Source organism: Manis pentadactyla, chromosome 12 (genome assembly GCF_030020395.1).
Source record: "Manis pentadactyla isolate mManPen7 chromosome 12, mManPen7.hap1, whole genome shotgun sequence".
NCBI classification, from domain to species: domain Eukaryota; kingdom Metazoa; phylum Chordata; class Mammalia; order Pholidota; family Manidae; genus Manis; species Manis pentadactyla.
Window position 1 is genome coordinate 87,728,893 of NC_080030.1, and position 24,770 is coordinate 87,753,662.

Below are 24,770 nucleotides of genomic sequence, written 5' to 3' on the forward strand. Positions count from 1 at the left end.
CATCATACTGAACAGTGAGAAGCTGAATGCTTTTCCTCTGAGATCAGGAACAAGACAGGGATGCCCACTCTCCCCACTGTTATTCAACATAGTACTGGAGGTCCCAGCCACGGCAATTAGACAAAACAAAGAAATACAAGGAATCCAGATTGGTAAAGAAGAAGTCAAACTGTCACTATTTGCTGATGACATGATATTGTACATAAAAAATCCTAAAGACTCCACTCCAAAACTACTAGAACTGATATTGGAATACAGTAAAGTTGCAGGATACAAAATTAACGCACAGAAATCTGTGGCTTTCCTATATACTAACAATGAACCAATAGAAAGAAAAATCAGGAAAACAATTCCATTCACAATTGCATCAAAGAGAATAAAATACCTAGGAATAAACCTAACCAAAGAAGTGGAAACTATAAGACACTCCTAAGAGAAATTAAAGGGAACACTAACAGATGGAAACGCATCCCATGCTACTGACTGGGAAGAATTAATATCGTCAAAATGGCCATCCTGCCCAAAGCAATATACAGATCTGATGCAATCCCTATCAAATTACCAACAACATTCTTCAAGGAACTGGAACAAATAGTTCAAAAATTCATATGGAACCGCCAAAGACCCCAAATAGCCAAAGCAATCCTGAGAAGGAAGAATAAAGTGGAGGGTATATCGTTCCCCAACTTCAAGCTCTACTACAAAGCCACAGTAATCAAGACAATTAGGTACTGGCACAAGAACAGAGCCACAGACCAGTGGAACAGAATAGAGACTCCAGACATTAACCCAAACATATATGGCCAATTAATATATGATAAAGGAGCCATGGACATACAATGGGGAAATAACAGTCTCTTCAAAAGATGATGCTGGCAAAACTGGACAGCTACATGTAAGAGAATGAAACTGGATCACTGTCTAACCCCATACACAAAAGTAAATTCAAAATGGATCAAAGACCTGAATGTAAGTCATGAAACCATAAAACTCTTAGAAAAAAAAGTAGGCAAAAATCTCTTGGACATAAACATTAGTGACTTCTTCATGAACATATCTCCCCGGGCAAGAAAAACAAAAGCAAAAATGAACAAGTGGGACTATATCAAGCTGAAAACCTTCTGTAGGCAAAGGACACCATCAATAGAACAAAAAAGTACCCTAGAGTATGGGAGAATATATTCGTAATGACATACCCAATAAAGGCTTGACATCCAAAATATATAAAGAGCTCACGCACCCCAACAAACAAAAAGCAAATAATCCAATTAAAACATGGGCAGAGGAGCTGAACAGACACTTCTCCAAAGAAGAAATTCAGATGGCCAATAGACACATGAAAAGATGCTCCACATCGCTAGTTATCAGAGAAATGAAAATTAAAACCACAATGAGATATCACTTCACACCAGTAAGGATGGCTACCATCCAAAAGACAAACAACAACAAATGTTGGCGGGGTTGTGGAGAAAGGGGAACCCTCCTACACTGCTGGTGGGAGTGTAAATTAGTTCAACCATTGAGAAAAGCAGTATGGAGGTTCCTCAAAATGCTGAAAATAGACTTACCATGTGACCCAGGAATTCCACTTCTAGGAATTTACCCTAAGAATGCAGCACTCCAGTTTGAAAAAGACAGATGCACCCCTGTTTATCACAGCGCTATTTACAAGAGCCAAGAAATGGAAGCAACCTAAGTGTCCATCGGTAGATGAATGGATAAATATGTGTTACATATAGATAATGGAATATTATTCAGCCATAAGAAGAAAACAAATCCTACAATTTGCAACAACATGGATGGAGCTAGAGGGTATTATGCTCAGTGAAATAAGCCAGGTGGAGAAAGACAAGTACCAAATGATTTCACTCATGTGTGGAGTATAAGAACAAAGGAAAAACTGAAGGAACAAAACAGCAGCAGAATCACAGAACCCAAGAATGGACTAACAGTTACCAAAGGGAAAGAGACTGGGGAGAATGGGAGGATAGGGAAGGATAAGGGTGGGGAAGAAGAAAGGGGATATCATCATTAGCATGTATAATGTGGGGGAAAGGGGACGGCTGTGCAACACAGAGAAGACAAGTAGTGATTCTACAACATCTTACTATGCTGATGGACAGTGACTGTAATGGGGTTTGTCAGGGTGACTTGGGGTAGGGGAGAGCCTAGTAAACATAATGTTCATCATGTAATTGTAGACTAATAACAAAATTTTTTTTAAAAGTAAAAATAAAAAAAAAATTACTATGTAAACTGGGATCCTTTGGACATTTCAGGCTATGGTGGGCCTTCCACAGAGAACATACTCTACAGCAACTTCCACCCTCAGGTAATCTGAGCAAGGATGTTCTCCTCTCCTTTACAGCTGCTGTTCCCTCATTTCTTATCCAAGATAACCATTCAGAGGACATGCTGTTCACAACGCCCCACCGGGGTAACTTTCCGTGATCTTACCTACCTGGGACATTGCCAGGAATTAGAAAGCAAGCATAAGAGGTTGGTGGAGGGCCAAAATAAACACCCTCACATTTACTCAGTTCAATCCAGCAATAACCCATTGTGAGCGCGCTGTTCACGAGGCTCTGCCCAACGCTGGAGATGATGAAGATGGTGATAGTGATGATGATAAGAATAATAATCGTAGCAGTGGCTATCACATCGCTCACCATGTGCCAGGCACTGTTACAAACACTTAAAAACTCATCTGATTCTCCCAGCAACCCTATAAGGTAGCTCTTATTGTTACCTTTATTTTTGTTCTAAGGAAATTGAAGCAGAGAGCAGTTAAGTAACCCATGGTCATGGCTATTAAACAGTGGATGCAAATCCAGACTATCTGGCTTCTGTCTGTACTACTAGCTACTACACTATATAGTACACTTTAAATATGAGTGGGGATAAGGGATACAGGGCTCAATAAGGCTGTCTCCTCCCTCAGAGCCTACTGTTGATCAGGAAGACAGGCAAATAAACCTTAGAGGAGCACATCAACCAACCCAGTGTTTGGGGAGGGCTCCCAGCAGTAGATGCCCTGTCAGCTGAATTTAGGTGGGAGCTAACCAGAGGGAGAAGGGATATGGGGTGCATTCCAGGAAGGAGCAGCTTTCATTAAGCTCTGGTGCAGAAAAGCATGGAGAGACTGTGGGAGTGCAGGCTGATCACTGGAGCTGTGCACAGAATGTATGCAAATGAAGGTGGGTAGTTTTTTTGTTGTTGTTTTGGTTTCTTTTTTGGTGGGCGTTAGGTTTGGGAAGAAGGGCTAAAACATGAGGGTGGAGAGATTAATAAGGGAAACTCATAAAGGACCCGGTACAGTATACTAAGATCTTACGGAATTTATCAGGAAAGAAATCGGAGGCCATGGGAGGGTTTGAACAGGGGAGCCGGCTGCATTTGAGAACAATCCCCCAGTACTGCAGAAATAAGTTATGAGACAGGATGAACCTAGAGCGAGACAATGCCAAGGGGCTGCCCACTAGCGCTTTCAGGTGAGAAGGTGGTGGCCTTGACCGAGGGGGTGGTGCTGGCAGCGGGCCAAAGGGGCCTTACAGGAGACATGCGGGGAAGGAAGCAGCCGAAGTGCCAGCGATCAGCTGACGCAGGGGCCGGGGAGGAGCCCACGGAGGCAACGGGGTCCGCGCTGAGGCGGGGGGGGTGGAGTCTGGCACCCCCCGGGACAGGGGACCCGGCGGGAGGGCGGCCTCGGTCTGCAGGAGGGCCCGCCCTCAGGCGCCCAGGCTCTGGCCTCCCAGGTAAGGCATCTGACAAAGAGTGCTGACTTTTTTCTTTGAATGTTGTTGACAATGATAAGGTTTTCATCGGTCTCCCAGCCTGTGAGTGTGATTAGAAGCTGACAGAGGTCTGTGTCTGGGAAACAGGGAAGCTGACAGGAGGAAGGGAGAAGATGGAAAAAGTGAAATGAAAGAGACAACTCGGGAATTCAAAGAATACAGCAAAGAGTCCTTTCCATCTAATCGGGTGATCGCAGCACATCACGAAGAACGGGTTACAAGATTAACCTGATCATCAAGAAAAGGTTGATCCTCCCTTTATATGTTCTGTTTTACTAAGCAGGGAAATAGGAAACAGATTTCAGAAAGACACTAACTGAAATGCTCAAATAAAACACTGTGCTAGAAAGGTTTCTGTTATTTAGAAAATTCACTTCATGTGGAAAACCTTCACCAGCATGATGGATAAAACATAAAATAGATCACATGTCCCCACCAAAGAGAGGTGCTTTGGGGGCAGCCCCGGCTCCTCCCCCAGACAAGCCCCCCCCAGGCCAGCTCCCCGCTGCACCCCTTCCACCCCTTGAGGAGATCTACCTGCTCTGTGACCGCTGGACAGTCTGTCATTCATTTTGTTCAAAGTGACATTAACCTGGCTCTCATTTTAAGGCCATATACTGCTCCCTTGGCAATTACTTCAAAAATTTTGATAGAAATAGAGAAAACCATTGCCAGGCACAAATTGATCAGTGTTAAATACATTCCTTACCTGTCTCTTATTATGACTTCTCCACAGGACTGACAATAAAATGTGCAGCATTCTTGGGATTGTAAACTTCGATTAAACACTGAAATCAGTTCTAAAGGAAATCAATGAAATAGCAAGTCAGAGGTTTGGGTCAAATATATTAACGCACTTAAAAGAGTTTAACAGCCACAATAAATTACCATCCAAAAATACTGTTTATGATCTACCCAGAAGTACACATTTAATTAGTATTATCTGATGACTCTATCAGGAGCAAAGAGTGAAGTGTTTTCAAAAACAACAGATTTTGCTGTTTTACAGCTACATATTGCCCAAGATTTCCATGTAACATACCAGAGTTATTTCTCTCGATCCATAAATACCAACATTAAGGAAGAGAAAAAACAGGAGCTATTTCTCGTGCACAAGAACTTTACCATCCTCGGTCTTCCTCTGCAATGTCTTATATACAGGTTTTCATCACTGTGACTCCTGGTAAGCAGAGCGCTTAAAATTTAAGTTTAATTTGATTTAAACAAGGTTTATGTCCACTATGGAATATTACCAGTACATACGAACAAAATGAATCTTGAAGCTGTTCTTTACTGGACGAGTCCCTGGGAAAGGAAAGGCTCCGAAGAAGAACTGGATATTCCAAGAGCAAAACTCAATTTCTGATTAAAGCTGTGGAAAAATGTATATTTTCTGCATGATGTCAAGTGCAACAAAAAGACATTGTGTACCCTTAGCTTCCATTATTTTATTTTTGAAGAAAGAAGTTTCATTTCCATAAAAACAAAAACAAACAAAAAACAATCCTCAAAAACATGTCTCTATTTTTAAAAAACTAAGGAAATGAGTCTTTATCCAATAGAATCAAGCAATTTGAATGTGGTTTATGTTACCCTGTACATATTTTAAGATTTAAAAAACTGATGCTAGAAAGTTGAAGCCTTAGCCGTTAAAAATTCAACCACTTAATTTCTAGGGGTGCCCACCAATCTTTACAGCACTATGGTGAGGTAGACAGTATTCTTTAACTTTGAGCATATAACTGGTACACCTGAATAAGTCATCCAAAACATTCTTTTCAGAACCAATAAACACATTTTCAGTGAAACACTCCCCCCTGCTGGTCACCCAGCACAACCAATGGGTTCAGGTTCAAGTCAGAACTGTTTTGATACAGCTACAGCCTAGGGGAGCACTGCCACCTGGGGAGGAATCCAATGCTTGTGCTGAATCAGACTTAATTAACTATAGCTCTTCCATGTCAAGGGTCGTGATCTGACCTATCTTACACTGAAAACAGTATTAACAATATGCTTACTACAGTCCTTTAAAAAATGTTCTTATAGTTGAAATATAAACTTTTTAAAAACTTGAGAACAAATGAATGCTACAGATTTCAAAATTACTTCTCAAATTTACTTTTCTCAAAATCACTTGCTACAATACATTTAGATTCAAGTTCACATCAGTATGCATCTACCTCTATTCAGCACATATTAATTCACCACCTGTTATGTGGAAAGCACTGAAGTAATTAAGTACTGAGGAATCTATTTTGCATACCCTGTCATGCACTACAGAACACGCCTTTGAAAGTTTTCCTTACCAGATATTTCAGTAAAATGTTTTAAAAATGTAAGAAACAGGAGACCAATGAATGCAAACAATATGCAAACCAATACACAGCAATTTATTTTGTCCTTTAGTTACAACAAAATAATATGTTTACTGATTTTTTTAAATACCTTGAGTTTTGTTATTTGTATATTAACTGTTACGGAAGATGAGTAGGTGGCATACCAATTCTGTCTCTGGAAGGTCCCCATATGTCTTCAGTATGAGGCCTAAAATCATAGTCCCAAAAAACTAGCAGAAGATCTGAAAACACCCCACTTCATGCCTGTCTTTCCCATTTTCAGATACAACACAAAATCCCTGCTGTGGTTACTGCTGTTCACCACTGCTAAAGAGATGGTGATGACTTCAAGAGAGCCAGACTCCCAGGGTTTCCACCCCAAGCCCTCCTATGCCCATTATTATGTACACTCAAGGAGTTAGTCTATCTCCTATCTTGGTGACCTCTTTTTTCTTTCCATAGTCATCCCAACAGGCTCTTTCTGTTTATCCTGTGTTATTCAAGCTCTACATTTCTTTTCCCTACCCCTTGCCCCTGAACCAACTTTGCCCAATTCAAAGTAATTATTCACTAATTCAGGACCTAAGCAGAAATTACTCTCCCACAAAAAAGGAGCAAAACTCCCTCTATCTTCTCTTTCCTTTCAAAAACCAGGATAGACTCAGAGGAATGCTCCACCCTCATAAATGGCTCCTCAGAGCAATCCTGACCCCACCTCCAGGCTCCGTGCAGCTCAGATGAAAGGCCTGGTGCAGATGACACAGCAGGGCACTCTCACCGTGCAGCTGGAAGAATTATAATCCTTCTCTGATAACGAACATCCCATCAGTCTTGTACAGCCTGTTCCCTTTTTTACATCATTTTAATCCTCCAGCACATAATTTAAATGGTAATGGATGTAATGAACCAGTAATTTTATTCAATAAACTATTCTGAGAAACATTCCCATCATCTTACTGAATCAGTGTGCCAATAACAAAATATTGGAAATATAACAGGCATAGCAACAATCACCATCAAGCTATGCATCAGACTCATTTTCAGAATCTTTATTTACACTGATCTATTTGGAAATGTCTCTTATGGATGGGATCATTTCCATCATTCAGTTCTCTGATATCACCTCCCTGAGTGGCCTTCCCTGATCACACTTCACCTGACCCTGGTCACTCCCCACCCCATTATTCTGTTTTACTTTGCCCATCACACTTTTCTCTGTACCCAAGTAACTTACTTGTTCATTATCTGTCCCTAGCCATTAGAATGTAAGCTCCATAAGACAAGGACCTTTCTAGCTTGTTCATGTATGTATCCCTAGTGCCTTGATCAATGCTGGGCACATAGTACAAGGTAATACCTGTTGAATGAATGGCTAGGTAAGGCTTTAAAATCAATAAGTTCTTGCACAATTGCTATCTGATCTGATCTTCACATCAACTCTGTGAGCCAGGTAATTTAGCAATTAAAGAAACAAAGCAGGGGGTATATTGAAAACCTCTGTATCTTCTGCTCATTGTTGCTGTGAACCTAAAACTGCTCAAAAAATTAAAGTGCATTAGGGGGAAAAAACACTAAAAAAACTCCAAAAGAAACAAAGTTTCAGACAGGTTAAATGACATGTTCAGCTGCACACAGCTAATAACTGGCAGAGCTGACAACCTAAATCTTCTCGACCCCCAGCTCTTAACATGCCACTGACAAGCAGTTATTTTCACCTGGAAAAGTTCAACTTTTCAAAGGGAAAACCACCTTTGATTTATAATGAAAAAGTAACTGCAAAACAGGAGTGGCAGCAGTACTCACCTGCGCAGAGTCCTGCCTGAGCCTGCAGCCTGAGGTGCAGCCCATCCCCGGCCACATACCGCAGCCCCCGGCAGGTGGAAGGGGCAAGCCTGACCTCTGCTGGAAGCCGGGTCTCTGTGCAGCCCTCAGGGGTTTTCACCTGCAGTGAGGACGGCATCACAGAGATATCCATGGGCATACCTCCCGCTTTCGGCTCTCTGGCAATTAAAAATAAAACACACAAAAGTTATTTGTCATTGATGAAAACTATGTGGTGAGAAAAACAAGAATGGCCAGGTTTCTCTATTCCTTTCCCAGAAGGGCCTTAAAGTCACTGTCCCGCACAAAACAGCAGTAAACTGATCATGACGAAAACTGATCTATACTACACTTAGGTCAGGCCAGAGAGTACTTTTCATGTTACAGTGACATGTATTTTTAATTTTAATGGTAATGAAGAATTTTTAAAAGTGTACTTTTTTCCATTACTAATAATTCTGAATCCTCTCTTCTCTGTCCACATGCTTCCTTCCTACACCCCATCCTGGACTTTCTCAGGGTTGCTCCTGAAGCCATTCTTCTCGCTCAGCCAGCCATTCCATTTCTTCATGCCCCCAATTTCCTCCCACCAATTTTACCTTCTTAAACTAACACATTTCCTAATCTAATGCTGGTCTGTCATACTTGACGCACTTATTCTTCAAAATATTTTTGGCAAGACAATTCAACAAGGCAGCATTACACATCAGCTTACTCATCTTCATATCTCTTGACGTCAGCATGGTTCATACATTCATCGACTTGCTCAATACATCTATAATGTGCCAGGTACTGGGAATACAGCAATTAACAAGACATTTTTGAGGAAAGGAGGAGAAAAGGTGGTGAAGTAGGAAGGCAAGGCAGAAACCTCTTCCCACATACACACCAAACAAGCAACTAGAGCAGAACAACTGACCCTGAAAACGAATGAGGAAGCAGAACAGACCATCAGCACCTGGGGAGGAGAGAGCACCATACAGAGAAGGGTAATGTGGCAGGGCCACAGTGGGGCAGGATCCAGGCCGTTCCCCCATCCCAGCCCACAGTGGAAGGGAGAGGAATAGAGCAGAAAAGGGATACGTGCTCAGAACCCTGCTCGCCTGCCCTGGAGGCCTGCTCTGGGAATACGAGTCCACGGTGCATTGGGCTCTGCTGATTAGCAGGGCTGGGTACCAGGGAGAACCGGAGCACCCTGGGAGGCTGAGACTCCTGCCACTTGCGGAGAAGCAGGCATGCACCAGCGGTTCTGCTGAGACCCAACACAGAGGTGACAGTTTCAAGACTTATCAGCAGTGGCAGGGGTGCCAGGGGGTGGGGATTGGAAGGAGCTCTCTTAGGATGAGAAAGGACAGGTAGCTGGTGGCTCAACCCCAAGGCACTTCCCTGCAGACCCACCTGCCCACACCCCTGCCTGCGCGCCCAGCCCACTCACCCCAGCAGCAGTCAGACTTTGCTGTCTGGCAAGTAAAGGGAGGCTTTGCCAGCATTCCCGATCCTCTCTCAGCCCGAATGGGGAGGCGCCTGTGGGAAACAGCCCCAGACACCCCTTCCCTCTCGCTAGAGGCCCAGGCCCTCCCAGTGATACCCTGTGTGCCCACCCGCTCTGCTGGCCCAGCAAGGCCACCAGCTCTGCAGAGCAGGAAGAGGGCACCCACCAAGAACTATCCTGCAGAAGCACCACTGCATGGCCACAAAGGGCCTCTGCTGATGGAGATGAGCCCCTGCCAGCAGACAGGCAGAAAGATGGCTCCGTCCACAGCCCGGCAACAGCAACAGTGGATACACTGCAAAGGAGAAACAGTGACTGGGGAACAAAGAGTCTTGAGCTTCAGGGCACAACAGGATGCGGTCCTCATAAAGGCATTACTCTCTAGACCACAAGGCACAGTGGATCCATCTGACACAAAGGAAGAAACACAGGACCTCAGACAAGATGAGGAGGCAGAGGAATACGTTCCAAACAAAAAGAAAAACAGAACAAGACACCTGAAAGAGGACTAAAGGGAAGGGAGATATCCTATCTTCTTGATAAAAATTTCAAAGTAAGAGTCATAAATATGCCCACTGACCTGTCAAAAAGAATTGATGATCTCAGAGAACTTCAACAAAGAGAAGATCCTGAAAAGAAGCCACTCAGAGATGAAGAATACAGTATCAGAAAGGAAAAATACAATGGAGATTGCTGCAAGTAAAGGAGATAATCAGTGAGATGGAAGTTAGAGAACAGGAACACAGTGAAGCTGAGGAAGGGAGCAAAAGAAATCTCTCCAAATGAGAGAATGCCAGGAAAGCTGTGTGACAACTCCAAACAGGACAGTATTCACAGAATAGGGAACCCAGAAGGAAAAGAGCAAGAAGAAGGGGTAGAAAGTCTCTTTGAATAAGTAATTGTTGAAAACGTCCCAATATGGGGAAGGAAAAAGACATTGAGTCCTGGAAGTACAGACCGACCCCAGCAAAAGGAACCCAGGAAGACAACACCTAGACATATGATCAATAAAATTACAGATTAAGGATAAAGGGAGGGTACTGAAAGTAGCCAGTGTCAGAAATTTAGTTATAAGGGTAATCCCATAAGGCTATCACCATTTCTCACCAGAAACTTTACAGGTCAGAAGGGAGTAGCATGAAATATTTAATGTATTGATACAGAAGGAACTTCAACCATAAATCCTCTACCCAGCAAGGTTATCATTCAGAATTGAAGGAGAGAGTAAAAGTTTACCTGACAAACAGAAGTTAAAAGAATTCACTGACACTAAACCGGAATTACAGCATATGTTACAGGGACTTCTGTAGATGGAAATGTTAAGCCTAGATATTTATCATCAGTGAAAATAAACCCACAGTAAAAGTAGAAGACCAATTACTTATAAAGCGAGTATGAAGTTAAGAACAAAAGTAGTAAAATCAACTGTATACAAAATCAATCACGGGATACAAAAAAATGCATACTATGACATGTGTGGGTAAAATTTCATTATTTCCAGAATCTCTCCCCTGGCCTAATGCATCTTCATATCAATAAGTGTGTCCAAGGGTGGAGAGAAGCAATCCATCTCCATATCAGTAGGTGATTACAAGGGTGGGGTGGCAAGAGTATAACTGGACTGGAGAAGTTTGGTGGGATCCCTTTTTTGCAGCTGGGTGGTGACAGACATGGGTGAGCAGAAGTGGACGACTGCTTGTTGGCAATAAATGGGTTCCTCCCTTTGATTTCAGTTTCAAAGGTAATTTGCCCCAGGCTGGGAGAAAGATCCCCCCCTACCTCCTGGAGTTACACATCTAATACATTAGTGTGGAGAAGGAAAGCAAATTAAGAACAAGTACTTTTTTACACGGTTTGAAATATGTATGAATGACTGTAGACTGTAATATATTTAGGAACCTATCTATGACTTATGGTAACCACAAGTCTAAAGCCTATAATAGACACACAAAAAATTAAAGAAATCCAATCAGAACACTAAAGAAAACCATCAAATAATGGGAGAAGAGTGTAAGAGAGGAAGAAAGGATCAGAGAAGAACTACAAAAACCACCAGAAGCCAATTAATAAAATGGCAATAAAAAATTAACAAGTGGGACTATATCAAACTAAAAAGCTTCTGTACAGCAAAGGACATCACCAACAGAACAAAAAAGGCAACCTATAGTATGGGAGAATAACTTCGTGAATGATTTATTTGACAAGGGGTTAACATCCAAACTATATAAAGAGCTCCTATACCTCACCACCAAGAAAACAAATACCCTGTGTGAGTAAAATCGAAATATTTCCAGAATCTCTCCCCTGGCTCTAGTGCATCTCCATATTAATAGGCGTGGAGAAGCAGTCTATCTCCATACCAACAGGAAATTACAGGAGCGAGCAAGGGCTTATCTGGACCAGAGAGGTTGGGTGGAGCTCTCTTCTGCTGCAGCTGGGTCTGGAGAGAGACAGGGTGACTGCTTATAAGAAACAAACGGTTTTCTTAAACTTTACTTCTCTCTTTGACTGATTTCGGTGTCAAAGATATTTTGCCCTGGGATTTTCTCCCCAGAGTTACATCTTGATTAAAAAATGGGTGAAGAACCTGAACAGACTTTTCCCTAAAGAAGAAATTCAGATGGCCAACAGGCACATGAAAAGATGCGCCATATCACTAATCATCAAGGAAATATAAATCAAAACCACAAAGAGATATCACCTCACATCACAATGGTCACTTCCAAAAGACAAGAAATAACAGGTGTTGGTGAGGATGTGGAGTAAAGGGAACCCTCCTACACTGTTGGTGGGAATGTAAATTGGTACAGCCACACTGTCGAAAGCATATGAGGGTTCCTCAAACAACTAAAAATAGAAATACCATATGATCCAGTAATTCCATTTCTAGGAATTTACCTGAAGAAAACAAAGTCCCTGATTCAAACAGATATATGCTCCCACATTATTCACAATAGCTAAGATATGGAAGCAACCTAAGTGTTCACCAATAGATGAATGGATAAAGAAAATGTGGTACAAATACAAAACATAGTATTATTGTAACTCCAGGGGGAAAATCTGGGGGCAAATACCTTTGAAACCAAAATAAGTCAAAGGGAGAAAACAAAGTTTAAGAAACCCATTTATTTCTTACAAGTAGTAATCCTGCATCTCTCTTGACCAGACTACAGTAGAAGAGAGCTCCGCACAACCTCTCCAGTGCAGATAAACCCTCGCTCACCCATGTAATTACCTATTGATATGGAGGTGGACTACTTATCTCCGCCCCTTGGAAACACCTATTGATATGCAGATGCACTAAAGTCAGGTGAGAGATTCTGAAAATATTGCAATTTTACCCACAGCCCACCCCTTCAGAAATCTCGCCTCACAATCTACGTTTCCCATCTTCCACAATGGCCCCTGTGTGAGAAAACTGGAGCACTGTAACATAAAGTCATGATAATCCTCAAGACGGAGGATTCAGCTAGGTTCAAAGCCCTATGCAGATTAAGCCCACAGCTCGCCCAGTCCACAGGCAGTCAGTAGCTGAACAGGTAGGGAGTTCATAGCAATCATCACACAGCAGCTGAAGCCAAGGGATGCATCCAGGCCACAAGGACTGTACAAGAAAATAACCTTCAAGGCAATACGATACATGTTTTAATGACATCAGCATAGGCAAATCTTGTCCATCAGGTAGGATGCATGAGAGTGGTCCTGTATAGGGCAGTGGCAGGAATGGGTTCTCATCCTGGGCTAGTATGCCAGACCTCACCCCCCTCCCTGTGGGAGTTACAGATGGGTCAGTATATAGGGCTATGGGAGGTACATACACTGGCCATGAAAATAAAACTTCCCTGTAAGATGCTCTTACCTCCCAGCTTTTTGGGTACACTACCGTGATCTTAGGGGGCCACTCTGCCATTACTCCAGGAATACACATGTGGCCAGCTTCCAGGTCTTTTCCCCAAAATTCCAGAAGGGCCAGCCATTGCTGGTCCATATATCGAAATGTCCAGGGCCACATCCATGCAACAGTGTCTCCAGGGCTTAACATAGATGGGGCAGGCAGCAGGATGTTGCTCTGCTGGCCATATCCTAGTTTCAATAGCTCCTCTTTGGTTTGCACATACAGTTGTATAGGAGAGGCAGCAATGTGTGTTAGCATATCCACAGGGCTCAAGGCTCCTTTTTGGGGCTTCTCATTAAAATGCCATAGCATTGTCCATAAGCAAACTGACCAGCCCTGTAGACTATTAGTGTCCGGCTTCAGGCCAGATTTCAACAAACTATTGTACCTCTCTATCATGCCTGCCCCAGTAGGGTTATATGGTACATGAAACTTTCACTTTATTCCTAATTGCTACATCCATTCTTGTAAATGGTGTCCAGTAAAGTGGGTGCCTTGATCACTCTCAATCATCTGTGACTGGCCATAGGCTGCAAAGAGATACTCTAGGCCCCTCTTGGTGGTTTGCTGATCTGCACAACATGCAGGAAAAGCAACCAACAGTCCAGGAGCTGTGTCCACACAAGTCATTGTATACCGATATCCTTCTGATATGGGCAGAGGCCCAGTATAGTCTATCTGCTGCCTGACAAGGGGTATTGGCCCCTTTACTATTGTCCCATGTCACTGTGAGACTTGGTGTAGGTCCCTCTTAGACCACAAATGGCACTCCTTCTGGGCTTTTCTGACTTCTTCAAAGGTCAATGGCAATCCCCACCAACGGGCTACAGCCCTCATTGTCTTTTGCACCCTGTGCAACAAACGCTGATGTAACCACTGGGCAACATCACTGGCGGGCTTTCCTTCTAGCCTATGCACCTGGGCCAATGTGTCTGCTTCATCATTCCCTGGGGATGCCAAAGGCAAATGGTCAGTCACATGATATACAGTAACAGTCTTAGTCTGACCAGAGGCCCATAGGTCTTGCCACAACTCTTGCCCCCAAAGGGGCCAGTGACCAACCATCTAGTTGGCATGGTACCATGTCAGTAGTCACAGGGTCAAGCCCCAATAGACAGCTCAGCTGTCAGTGCACACAACTATGGGGGAGGGATCCTGGGTGATAATGAGCCATACTGCCCACAACTCAGTCCACTGACTGCTCTTCCCCTCTCCATCTTCCATCCATATTACCTCAGTCTTAGGACAGAAAGCCACAGCCCTCCACTGCAGGGGCTGCCCACGACTGGAGCCATCTGTATAACAAGCATCTTCAGGTATAGGGGCTTTTCCCTCCTGATAAGGACTCTCGGCTACCAATGGCTCAAAAGCAAGTTCTTCCTGCTTTCTACTAGTATAGGACACTGGCCCCAATAAACCTTGGAGTTGTTCTCCACTTTAGGGTCTTGTAGAAAGGCTCTATGCTGCTGTAAATATGCACCCCATTTGGCCAGTGTAGCCATCTGTGCCACACCACTCCATGGTCTTTAGGTCTAGTCTCACACCCACCCCGCGATGAGATAAGTGGTTATTGCCTTGATCAGAGCTGTTCCAGCAATGGACTCCATAGTCGGCAAGGCATGGTACACAGCAGCCAGTCGCTTCTCTATCAAGGTGTACCAGGCCTCTGCTCCTTTCCATAGTTGTGACCAGAATCCAATGGGTTGGCTTGTCAGTTGAAGCTGCTGCCAAAGACCCCATCCATAACCATCTTTGGTTACATGAACATCCTGCTCACAGGGCCTTGATGAGTCCATTACACTCATGGCCTGTACGGCCTTGACTGCTCGCTTAGCAGCAGTAAAAGCAGCTGCACATGTTTCATCCCAGTCCCACCTGATGTCCTTTCATACCAACTGGTATAAGGGCTTCAGAACTTGTGCCAAGTGTGGGAAAAACACTCTCCAGTAGCCCAAAAGACCCCAAAACTCTTGTAATACTGCCACAGTGGTAGGGGTAGGGAAAGCCTGGACATTGTGTATGACTGCTTCAGTAATAACTTCAGTTTTAGCAGACCAGACAACCTCCACGAGTTTTACAGATAAACCAGGTCCCTGAACCTTGGTGCTGTTCACAGCCCATCCTTTCTCCTGTAGATGTTGCAGCAGTCTAGGAACTGCCCCTTCTAAATCTGCAAGAGAATCAGATGTGAGCATACCATCAGTGTAGTGATACAGCTGCACCATTTGCAGTTTCTTCCATGTGGCCAACTCTTGGGCTGCAAGTCTGTGATAAATGGTAGAACTATGGAGGTATCCCTGTGGAAGGACAGTGGATGTCCACTGCCGGCCTTCCCATGTAAAGGCAAACTGTTCCTGACTTTCCTGTGCTTTGTCAATAGAGAAGAAAGCATTAGCAAGGTCCACAACATGATACATCCCCAGTTCATGACTCAATGTGTCCATAAGGGCTGCTACTAAGGGTACAGCAGTGTGCAAAGGGGGTGTGACATTATTCAATTCCCTACAGTCCACAGTCATACTGCAGGAGTCATCAGGCTTTCTCACTGGTCACACTGGGGAATTAAAAGGACTATGAGTGGGCTTTATGATGCCCACCTTCTCCAACTCCTGCAGAGTCTCTCCAATTTCCTTGTGTCCCACAGGTTACTCATACTGCTTAGTATCTGTCACTTGCACAGGTACAGGCAGAGCTACAGGTGGGTGTTTAGCACATCCCCTCATACTGTCTTTACCACATGCACCCTCAGTCTGAACTCACCTGCAGCGTTCTGTAACCCAGGCACTGCAGGATACTGACCTCCAAAATATATTCAGGGATGGGAGAAATGTACACAGTATACTCCTTTGGGGGTAAACGCCCTATCCCCAATGGGGTTTGGGCTTTCTCCACTCTAATTGCCTTCCCCCCATAGCCACCTATCACAGCAGGGGTCTTAGGAAAACACTCAGGGCTGCCGTAAATCAGAGAACACTCAGCTCTTGTGCCCACCAGCACCAGGACACATTGTACATTCACAGAGGGCCAATGAATTGCTAATTCTACATGTGGCCTCTGGTCCCCACTGCATTCCCCAAGGTGGGGGCCTTGATCCTCCCCTCAGTCAAACTGCGATGCCCAACTGTCATCCTGTTGGGGTGAGGGCTCGCCTGAGTACTGACCCCCAGGAAGTCTTACAGTGACACAGGCCTGACATGGGGCTTTGCTTCCAGCTTCCATTCCTGGACCTCAGCGGCTGGAACTGCTGCTCTGGCTTTAATTGGTACCACAGTTCTAACAATATTCTGTTGGGCTGGCCATCGAGTTTTTCTGTCACTACCCCGGCCTTTATCAAATCCACTCACATCTGGGTCCTCGAGACCTTCACGGGGCCCTTCACACCTCTCCTTTCAGTCATGGCCCACACTTCCTTCCATGCTATTATTTTAACCTCCCACTGATCTGCTAAAGTACAAGGAGCCTCACTTATGGGTTGCCCCATGTGGAGGGCAAGAACAGTCACTAGAAACCCAAAGAGAGACAGGAGAGCTGTATGGAGCACCAGATTTCTCATTCCTAGATTTTTCATCCAATGAACAAGTTCTCATCGGGGCCTTGGGGGTCCTTATTATTGATGATAGTTTTCATGCCCAGCTCCTGTAACACCTGCTGCAGTTCTGCATACGTTTTCCAACTAGTGGGTAAGTATAGTAAAACACCCTTAGGCCAAACTACCTTGAGGGCTGTCAGCCAATCCAGAAGCACCCGATTCCCTGAGGTATGATGGGCACTTTGCAACCCCTGCCAGAGAGAAGGGTGAGTTGTCAGAGAAGTCAGTCTATTCATTTCAGAACCCAACATAACAATGTTTTCCACCCCCACATCCCAGAGACACAAAAGCCACGTAGGCAGAGGTTCTGATGGCTTCTGCCAATACTGGATGCTCATGCCCCCAGCTCATCCTGGGTATAGGGGCAGAGCATGGAGTGCTCCACAACCTGGGAGGGGGCAGCTCCTCCCCAAGGAGCCTGTGGTGTTGCGTTTTGACTTTCTTAATTACAACCAGGTGGGCCTTTAATACAGGAGGGGCTGGTGCCTCAGGTGGTGGCCTCTGCAACAGATCAGTCCTCGGCCCCACCCCTCATGTCTCCCAACACCTCCTACACTATCTCTGGGGCTTAGGGTACTGCTTTTTCCAGCCCCTCCTCCACGACCTCCTCCAAGACAGACTCTCCTGCTGCCTTGCCCCTCGTTGCTGCTAAGCAGTCTTGCAGGAGCATGACCATCTTTTTCAATAACTGTCTCTCCTCCTTAAGGGCATCCCATAGGTCATCACCCAGCTTCTCCAAGCAATGCTGAACTCTCTCTTCGATAACCCTCTCTCTCTCATTGATAATACTTTCCACTATCTCAACGATAAGAGATCCAACAATCCCAGCCCCTACACGGCCACTCAGGGCCTCTAAGTGGTTTTCTCTCTGACGGAGGGCTAATTCTGCAGCTCTCAGTGTCTCCACCCTTCCCCAACTCTGGGGAAGGCCCCACCTCTCTAGGGGGTCCTTTACCCTAGACCAACTCCCCAGTTGGAAGCCCCACAGATAGTAGGTTCCCAAGTGAAGCTGTACCTTCTACCACTGCAGCCACTGGTGCCTCCCCACCATCCCTAGAGACATCTCGCCCAAGGGTCGCACCCACGTAGACAGATTTGGGGTTCAAAGATCCTGCCGACTAGTGCCAGATGTAACTCTGGGGGGAAAATCGGGGGCAAAATACCTTGAAACCAAAATCAGTCAAAGGGAGAAACAAAGTTTAAGAAACCTGTTTATTTCTTACAAGCAGTCAACCCGTGTCTCTCTTGACCACGGTGCAGCAGAGGAGAGCTCCATGCAACCTCTCTGGTCCAGATAAACGCTCGCTCACACACATAATTACCTATTGATAAGGAGATGGACTACTTCTTTCCACCCCTTAGGAACACATATTGATATGCAGATGTACTAAAGTCAGGAGAGATATTCTGGAAATATTGCAATTTTACCCACAACGATTCAGCCATAAAAACAATAGAAATTCTGACATTTGAAACAACATGGATGGACCTAGAGGGTATTGTGTCAAGTGAAATAAGCCAGGCAGAGAAAGAAAATTACCATATTTCACCTTTTTATGGAATATCAAACTAACAAAACAAAATGAAGAAAATACCAGTAGAGTCACAGACACTGAGAAGTGACTGGTGGTTACCAGAGGGAAGCAGTAGGGTGGGGAGAGGGAGGGGGAATAAAGGAGCACTAAAATTCCCAATCACAATATAAGTTGGTCACGGGGATGGTAGTACAGCATGGAGAATATAGCCAGTGACTCTGTAACATCTTCCTATGTTGACAGACAGTAACTGCACTAGTTGGGGTATGGATTTAATGTGGGTAACCACTGAACAACTGTGCTATATACCTGAAACCAATATAAGTTTGTACATCAAGTATACTTCAATAAAAATAAAAGAAATTTCTCTGCTCCTCTCTCCTCCTGAAATTGGGAAGTATTGAGCAATAGTCAAGGGATTAACAATAGTAATTATACTTATTCATGATAAATATAAGGTACTAAGGAAGCACATGGAGTGGTACAGGGACTATCACAGGTCAAGCCCTAAGGAAATGTTCCTTGAATAATTAATGGATGAATGCCTGAAATAGTCTTGCTTCCGAGACCAGCATTATGATGTTTTTTGACTAACAGTAAACTGGAGTATTGTTACTTGACATATAGGATTTTGATAAAGGAGACCAGGATTACATGGAACAACAAGTATAGGAGAAAAAAATGTTCAAGTCAATTCTAAGACTAGAAAGAATTAATGAAGAAGACAATGTAGTGATGTATCAATACCAGGGGAAAGGAGTTACTAATCTAATTCACTACAAACAATAGTCTCTTGTGGGCAATAAAAAGGAAAACACAGTCCCTGTCCACCAGTCAGCAAGAGTACAGAAGGGGATGGAGAGACATAGAAATTATCCTCATATGAAGCTGAAATATGTTTAACATTGTAACAGCTGCAAAGCACCCTGTTTCTTATAAGCAGACAGCAGAACAGACCATCCACCTGAGTGTCATGGGCTCGGTGTGAATCCTGGTTATACCTCTTAACTTGCCTTAGAAAATCCTAAAGACTACTTTCTAGCCAGTTCCTTCTTAAAGCATATAGATCTGCACTTTCTTGGCAATACAGAATATCCAGAATCTGAGTCATTTGCAGGAAGACAGATTCAAACTCCTGAGGCTTGTCTAGTTTTAAGAAATGTTTAAGAAATAATAATCCTCTAAAGAAGAGGTCAGAAAACTTCATACAAAAGGCTAGATGGTATAAATTTCAGGTTTTGAAGGCCATGTCTGATCTTAAAAAAACAAAAAACAAAACAAAATCCTTAAAAATGTAAAATCCATTCTTAGGTCACTGGTCACAAGTTAGTTTTGGCCCATGGACCTAGTTTGACAACCTCTGCCCTAAAGATCCACAGTTTGTCCATTTTGCTACTTCAGTGATTTTTAAACTGGACTGTGCAATTGGCACTTGGAAGTGCCTCGAGGGATACCGCTGGTTCCTAAGCCCCTATCCCCGCCACATCACTGGTTTACCACTTTTCTTCCTCTTCCTGAAAAATTCAGCCAATTACAAAGGTCTGAGTAAAACAGGCAACTATGCAGGGGTAGGAGAGCCACAGTGGCCTGAGGTCCATGCTGAGAGGCGCGTCAGGGTGAGGGCAGCACCCCCCCAGGAAGGCCACCCACCGGACGCAGATCCCCAGAGGAGTGAGGAGGCAATCTGGGCAAAAGCTGCAGGGTCGGGGTGGGCAACCCAGCCTGGGGTTTCAGAGCCTGCTGTGTAACAAAACGTCATAGACTGAGCGGCTTAAACAGATAGCAATTTCTCATAGCTTTGGAGGTTGAGAAGTACAAAATCAAGGTGTCAGAAGATGTGGTTCATGTTGAGGATCCCTTCCTGCCACTGATGGCCCCCTGCCCCTACGGCGGAAGAGAGGAAGCTTTGGTGTCTCTTCTTGAAGGGCACTAATTCCACATGGTAGCTTCACCTTCACCACCTCATCTGAGCCCAATTACCTCCCAAAGGCCCCGTCTCCTAATACCAGTGCGTTGGGAGCTGGGGCTTCTACATATGCTTTTGTGGGGGCACAGGACACACACATTCAGTCCACGACAGAGCCTAAGCTGATGAGGAGGGTGTCAACACTGAGAGGGGGAAGAGAGGCGGCAAAGCATAGCAGTGCCTCAGTTAGAGGGGAGCTGACCAAGCGAATAGGTCGTGGGGGTAACAGACACCAGGATTTTCACTGTGGGAGGACAGTTACAGAGAGAAACGGAAGAAACCAGAATGGATCTTTAAGGTGGTAGACTAGAATTGGAAATACCTGTGTGAAGTCATGGTTTTCAATGTACATAAACAGAAACAGTAATAAACAGAAATGTATATGTATGACATACATATAAAACACATGCCCACACGCATTCATATATACATAAACATCATATATGTCAGGCATACATGCTACTTCTGTCCACTAGTGGGCCTGAGAAGTGACACACAAGAGTAATGAAGGTACTCTGTGCCCAGATCTTGGTTTCTAAAGGTCCACTTAAAAACAAATGAACAAAAACAAAACAGCACTCCTAGGAAAAGTAACTGCATCCAGCCCTACTTATACATAGTTCAAGAAATGGCAAAACTAATCTTTGTTGAATGAAATCAGAACAGCAGTTGCTTCTAGGGTAGGGGAACTGACAGGGTAAGCTCAACAGCCAAAGGCCACCAGGGACAAACCAGGAGTCCAGCAAAGCCAGGCTTCTTATCTTGCTTTATAACCAAGGGAGAATAATCCGGGGAACTCTGAAGGGGCCCGAGTAAGGAGGGAGGTTGTCTTGTTTTGTTTTGTTTAAAGTTTGGGCTCCTAATGACCCTACAAGGTAGACAGGAATTGGAGATGCTTATCTGAGCTCATGATCTGAGAGAGAGAGAAAGAAAAGAAATCAGTATCATCCCCATTTTACAACTGAAAAAGTTCAGATCAAATGTCTCTACCCTTATGAAGAAGCCAGGGTTTGTATTTAGTTATCATGCCAAATCCAAAATTGCCACACCAAATGCCTGGACGGTTTAAGGAAAAGAGAAAGGTAAATCATCCATCTTCCTCAAAGTGGCACTGTGTAATACAGTTTCAGGATTTTAACGTCTAATTTACTCTTTTAAACAGCGGTTACAAAGAAATCGAAGGAACCACGTCACCAAGAAAGAAGAGAGAGAGAGAGAGAGAGAGAAAACGAGAACACTTTTCCTATACGTTTCTTTTTCATGGAATAACAAACGTTTGCATACTTCTTATTGGAACTCAGAATATGAATACAAATGAGCTCCAGTCGGCAACCTTTGTCGTCACCCACTGAACACACGCCTATTCAAAGACTGTGTTAAGTTTCTTTGCACAGAACAGTTTGGGGAGGGAAAAAAACGGGTTGATTCACAAAACAAGAAGCTCTCACTGGAACCGATCTTACAACAAGGATCCCGAAAAGACGTACAGAAGGCACTTTTTGCATTGTTTTGCTGGAGACGCCGGGCACTGTCACGGGTTTTCCAACGGTGCTCCTTAAACCTCCGTGTGCGTTTGAATCGTGGAAAGCGCGTTAACGTCAGTTCCGGGTCGGCGGCTCTGTGTGGGGCTGAGCCCCGCGTGTCTGCGCCCCCGGGTGGTGCTACGAGTGCCCCCGGGTGGTGCTGCGAGTGCCCGCGTTACCACGCCGGAGGAGGGAGGCTTCTGCTGTAGGAGCCGCTCTAGGCAGCTGCCGAGAAGAAACCTGAAGACCCGCCCTTCCCGGGAGGCGGACCCGCTCCGGACAGCGGGAAAGCGGGCTCGGCACGGCGCCCCGCGGCCGCCCCCGCACCCCCTGCCTTACCCCAGGATCAGCAGCGCGCTCCGCAACCGCCTGCGTACCTCCACGAACACGGGCATCTCGGCCGCCGCCGCCATGGCGGCGCCCAGACCGAGGGACGGCACGTGCGGCACGAACTGAAGCGGCGGCGGTTCCGGCCTCCGGCGCCGGAGGGTTCGGCGGGCAGAGTTGCCGGCCCACAGCGCCGCCTGTCGGGCGGAGGGCGCGCCGCCCGAAGGCTGGACCTAAATTTGCCTTGCCAGAAAGCCTGTTTTCTCATGGCCAACCTGTTAACACCTCCTAGAATATAATCAGAATAGACTACCAATTTGAACATTACTGTACAGGTCTTCCTTGACTTACAACGGAGTTACGTGCAGTAACCTCATTATAAGTTGAACATATTGTTAAGAATGCATTTAATACACGTACCAAACAGCTTAGCCCAGCCTACCTTAAACATGCTCAGAACACTTCTTTAGCCTTACAGTTGGGCAAAATTATCTAACACAAAACCTATGTTATAATAAGGTGTCGAACATTCATGTAAGTTATTGAATATTGTACTAAAAGTGAAAAACAATGGTTGTGTTGGTTGTTTACTTTGTGATCACATGGCTGACTGGGACTTTCTGCCACTGCTGGGCATCACCAGAGAGTATAGTACTGCATGTATTGTAAGCCCAGGAAAAGATCAAAATTCCAAGTGTGGTTGCTACTGAATACATTTTACATACGCACACACATGAAGTCAAAAAATGAAGTCGAACCATGGTGATGGTCTGTTGTTGAGCTGAGAACCCTGTCCTTTAAAATTCCCTACACTGTGATTTTTTGACTTTCAGAGCTTTTAGAGCATGAAGGTTTAGTGGTATAACAAAAGGCTTGTATTTTCTTTGGTAAAATATTAATATTAAGGATGCACATAGGTTTCTGTGAGCCTTTGTCTGGTCTCTTGATGCTTTTCTATAACCAGAATTCATGTTTTGAATTTGATTTTATGGTCAAGTTATTGATTTTATTAAGAATGGCATTATAAAGTTCCAACAAGTAAAGACTTGCTCATAATGGCCTTATTTTTTGCTATGAATGATTGATTTCCTTTTTTAGTCATGAATTCTTCAACTATGAAATATGATAAGTCACTTGAAAGGTACTTAATTCATAAATAAATACTTTTAAGAGTTTAGATCAGTGAAGAGTTAAAGGTTAAAACAAATTCTAAGACAGTTATGTCTAAATCATTTACAAACAAGATCTAAGTATTGAATACAATCTTAAATTATCTTGCTGAATTCTGTCTGCAGTCACTAACACACACCAGCATGGCTACTTCTGTCTATTCTTTGTGACTTTGTTAGGGGTGAGTGCTGTTAAAGTGCTCCTTTGACTGGACAGAATTGGGCGTGGGGGACAGTACACATAATTTTAATAGGTAAGCCTCAATTCAGGTAAGTTCTTCCCTGAAATGAAACTATTAAGTAGAAGGATAAGAGCTGCTATTTTCATATAATAGCTAACAGTTTTTGTTGAAATTGTATTATATAAAAACAAGTACTTTTGGTCCCCTTGTCTTTACATTGTGGTTTTCCTTTTTTCTGTATTATATTTACCTATTAACTTTGCCCTCCCCAAGCTATCAAAGCCCTCAATGACCTTTCTTTGTATAGGTCAAGGGTATGGTATCAAATTTATCAAGGAAAAATTTATAGAATAGTGTGTACTCATTTTATGTGTACATTACATATACACCCATGTAACCACCACCACAGTCAAGATCTGGAACATGCCACCACCACTCAGCCTGTACTGTCATGCTCTTGCTCTGTTTGAATGCTTGCTCTCCCTGTCTCTGCACATCTAAATCATACATATTAAATCTTAGCTCAAATGCCACCTTGTCTGTGAATCCTTTTGTGGTTCCCTCATTTTGAAGTAATTTTCCTTCTCTTCTGACTTTCATGTTTACATTTCTTTGAACATTCTTCTCTGCCCTTGTGATGGTAAACCAATGGCGTGCTTTCAGGAGGCATTATATTTATTGGCTGACCAATGAACAGATGTCGTGTTCTCAACTTGAGTCATTCTTCTGTCATCTTAAAATTTTGGCCATATTTGCATATTTCCTGTATACTCATTTTCTTCCTATTTCTTTATATCAATGTGATTATTATCAAAATTTTTAAAGAATACTTGAAATAACCACCATAAATAAAAAGTAGATAACACTTGCCATAAATAGAAGTAGACATAGAGATAAAAAATATTGGAAACAAAAAATGTTAAATTCTAGATACTATTGCCTACTGAAGACTCTAAGCCTGAGACTTGTTCTTTGTTTAGAAGAGAGATTAGCAAAAACTGCAGAGGTGTTGATAACATTCTGGCGCCAATCTGTTCCTGATGCAGTCAGAGGAATTAAAAGAGAATGAGGTGGGAATAACTTCTTTACTTGATTCAGTGTCACTTAGCCCTGTTCTTGGGCCCCATAAAATCATCTCACA

General features: G+C 43.9%; 1 protein-coding gene across 5 annotated transcripts in view; it reads right to left on the reverse strand.

The window, feature by feature from the left end:
- The window catches only part of LOC118909039 (E3 ubiquitin-protein ligase E3D-like), a 195,685-nt gene extending 172,598 nt beyond the window's left edge, over nucleotides 1-23,087 (reverse strand). Inside the window, exons 1-3 of one of the 5 annotated variants that reach the window (XR_008992816.1) lie at nucleotides 22,329-23,085; nucleotides 7,934-8,130; nucleotides 4,504-4,594 (exon numbers count right to left, since the gene is read on the reverse strand). Coding sequence is in view for 4 of the 5 variants with exons in the window: in XM_057489384.1 (XP_057345367.1) it covers nucleotides 4,504-4,594; nucleotides 7,934-8,130; nucleotides 22,329-22,603 (563 nt within the window). In the remaining variant the exon portion in view is untranslated. Of the gene's footprint in view, nucleotides 1-4,503; nucleotides 4,595-7,933; nucleotides 8,131-21,891; nucleotides 22,197-22,290 lie in introns of those variants that run through there. The other 4 variants (XM_057489384.1, XM_057489383.1, XM_057489385.1 and 1 more) reach the window with 4 other exon arrangements.
- Nucleotides 23,088-24,770: the final 1,683 nt, after the last annotated feature.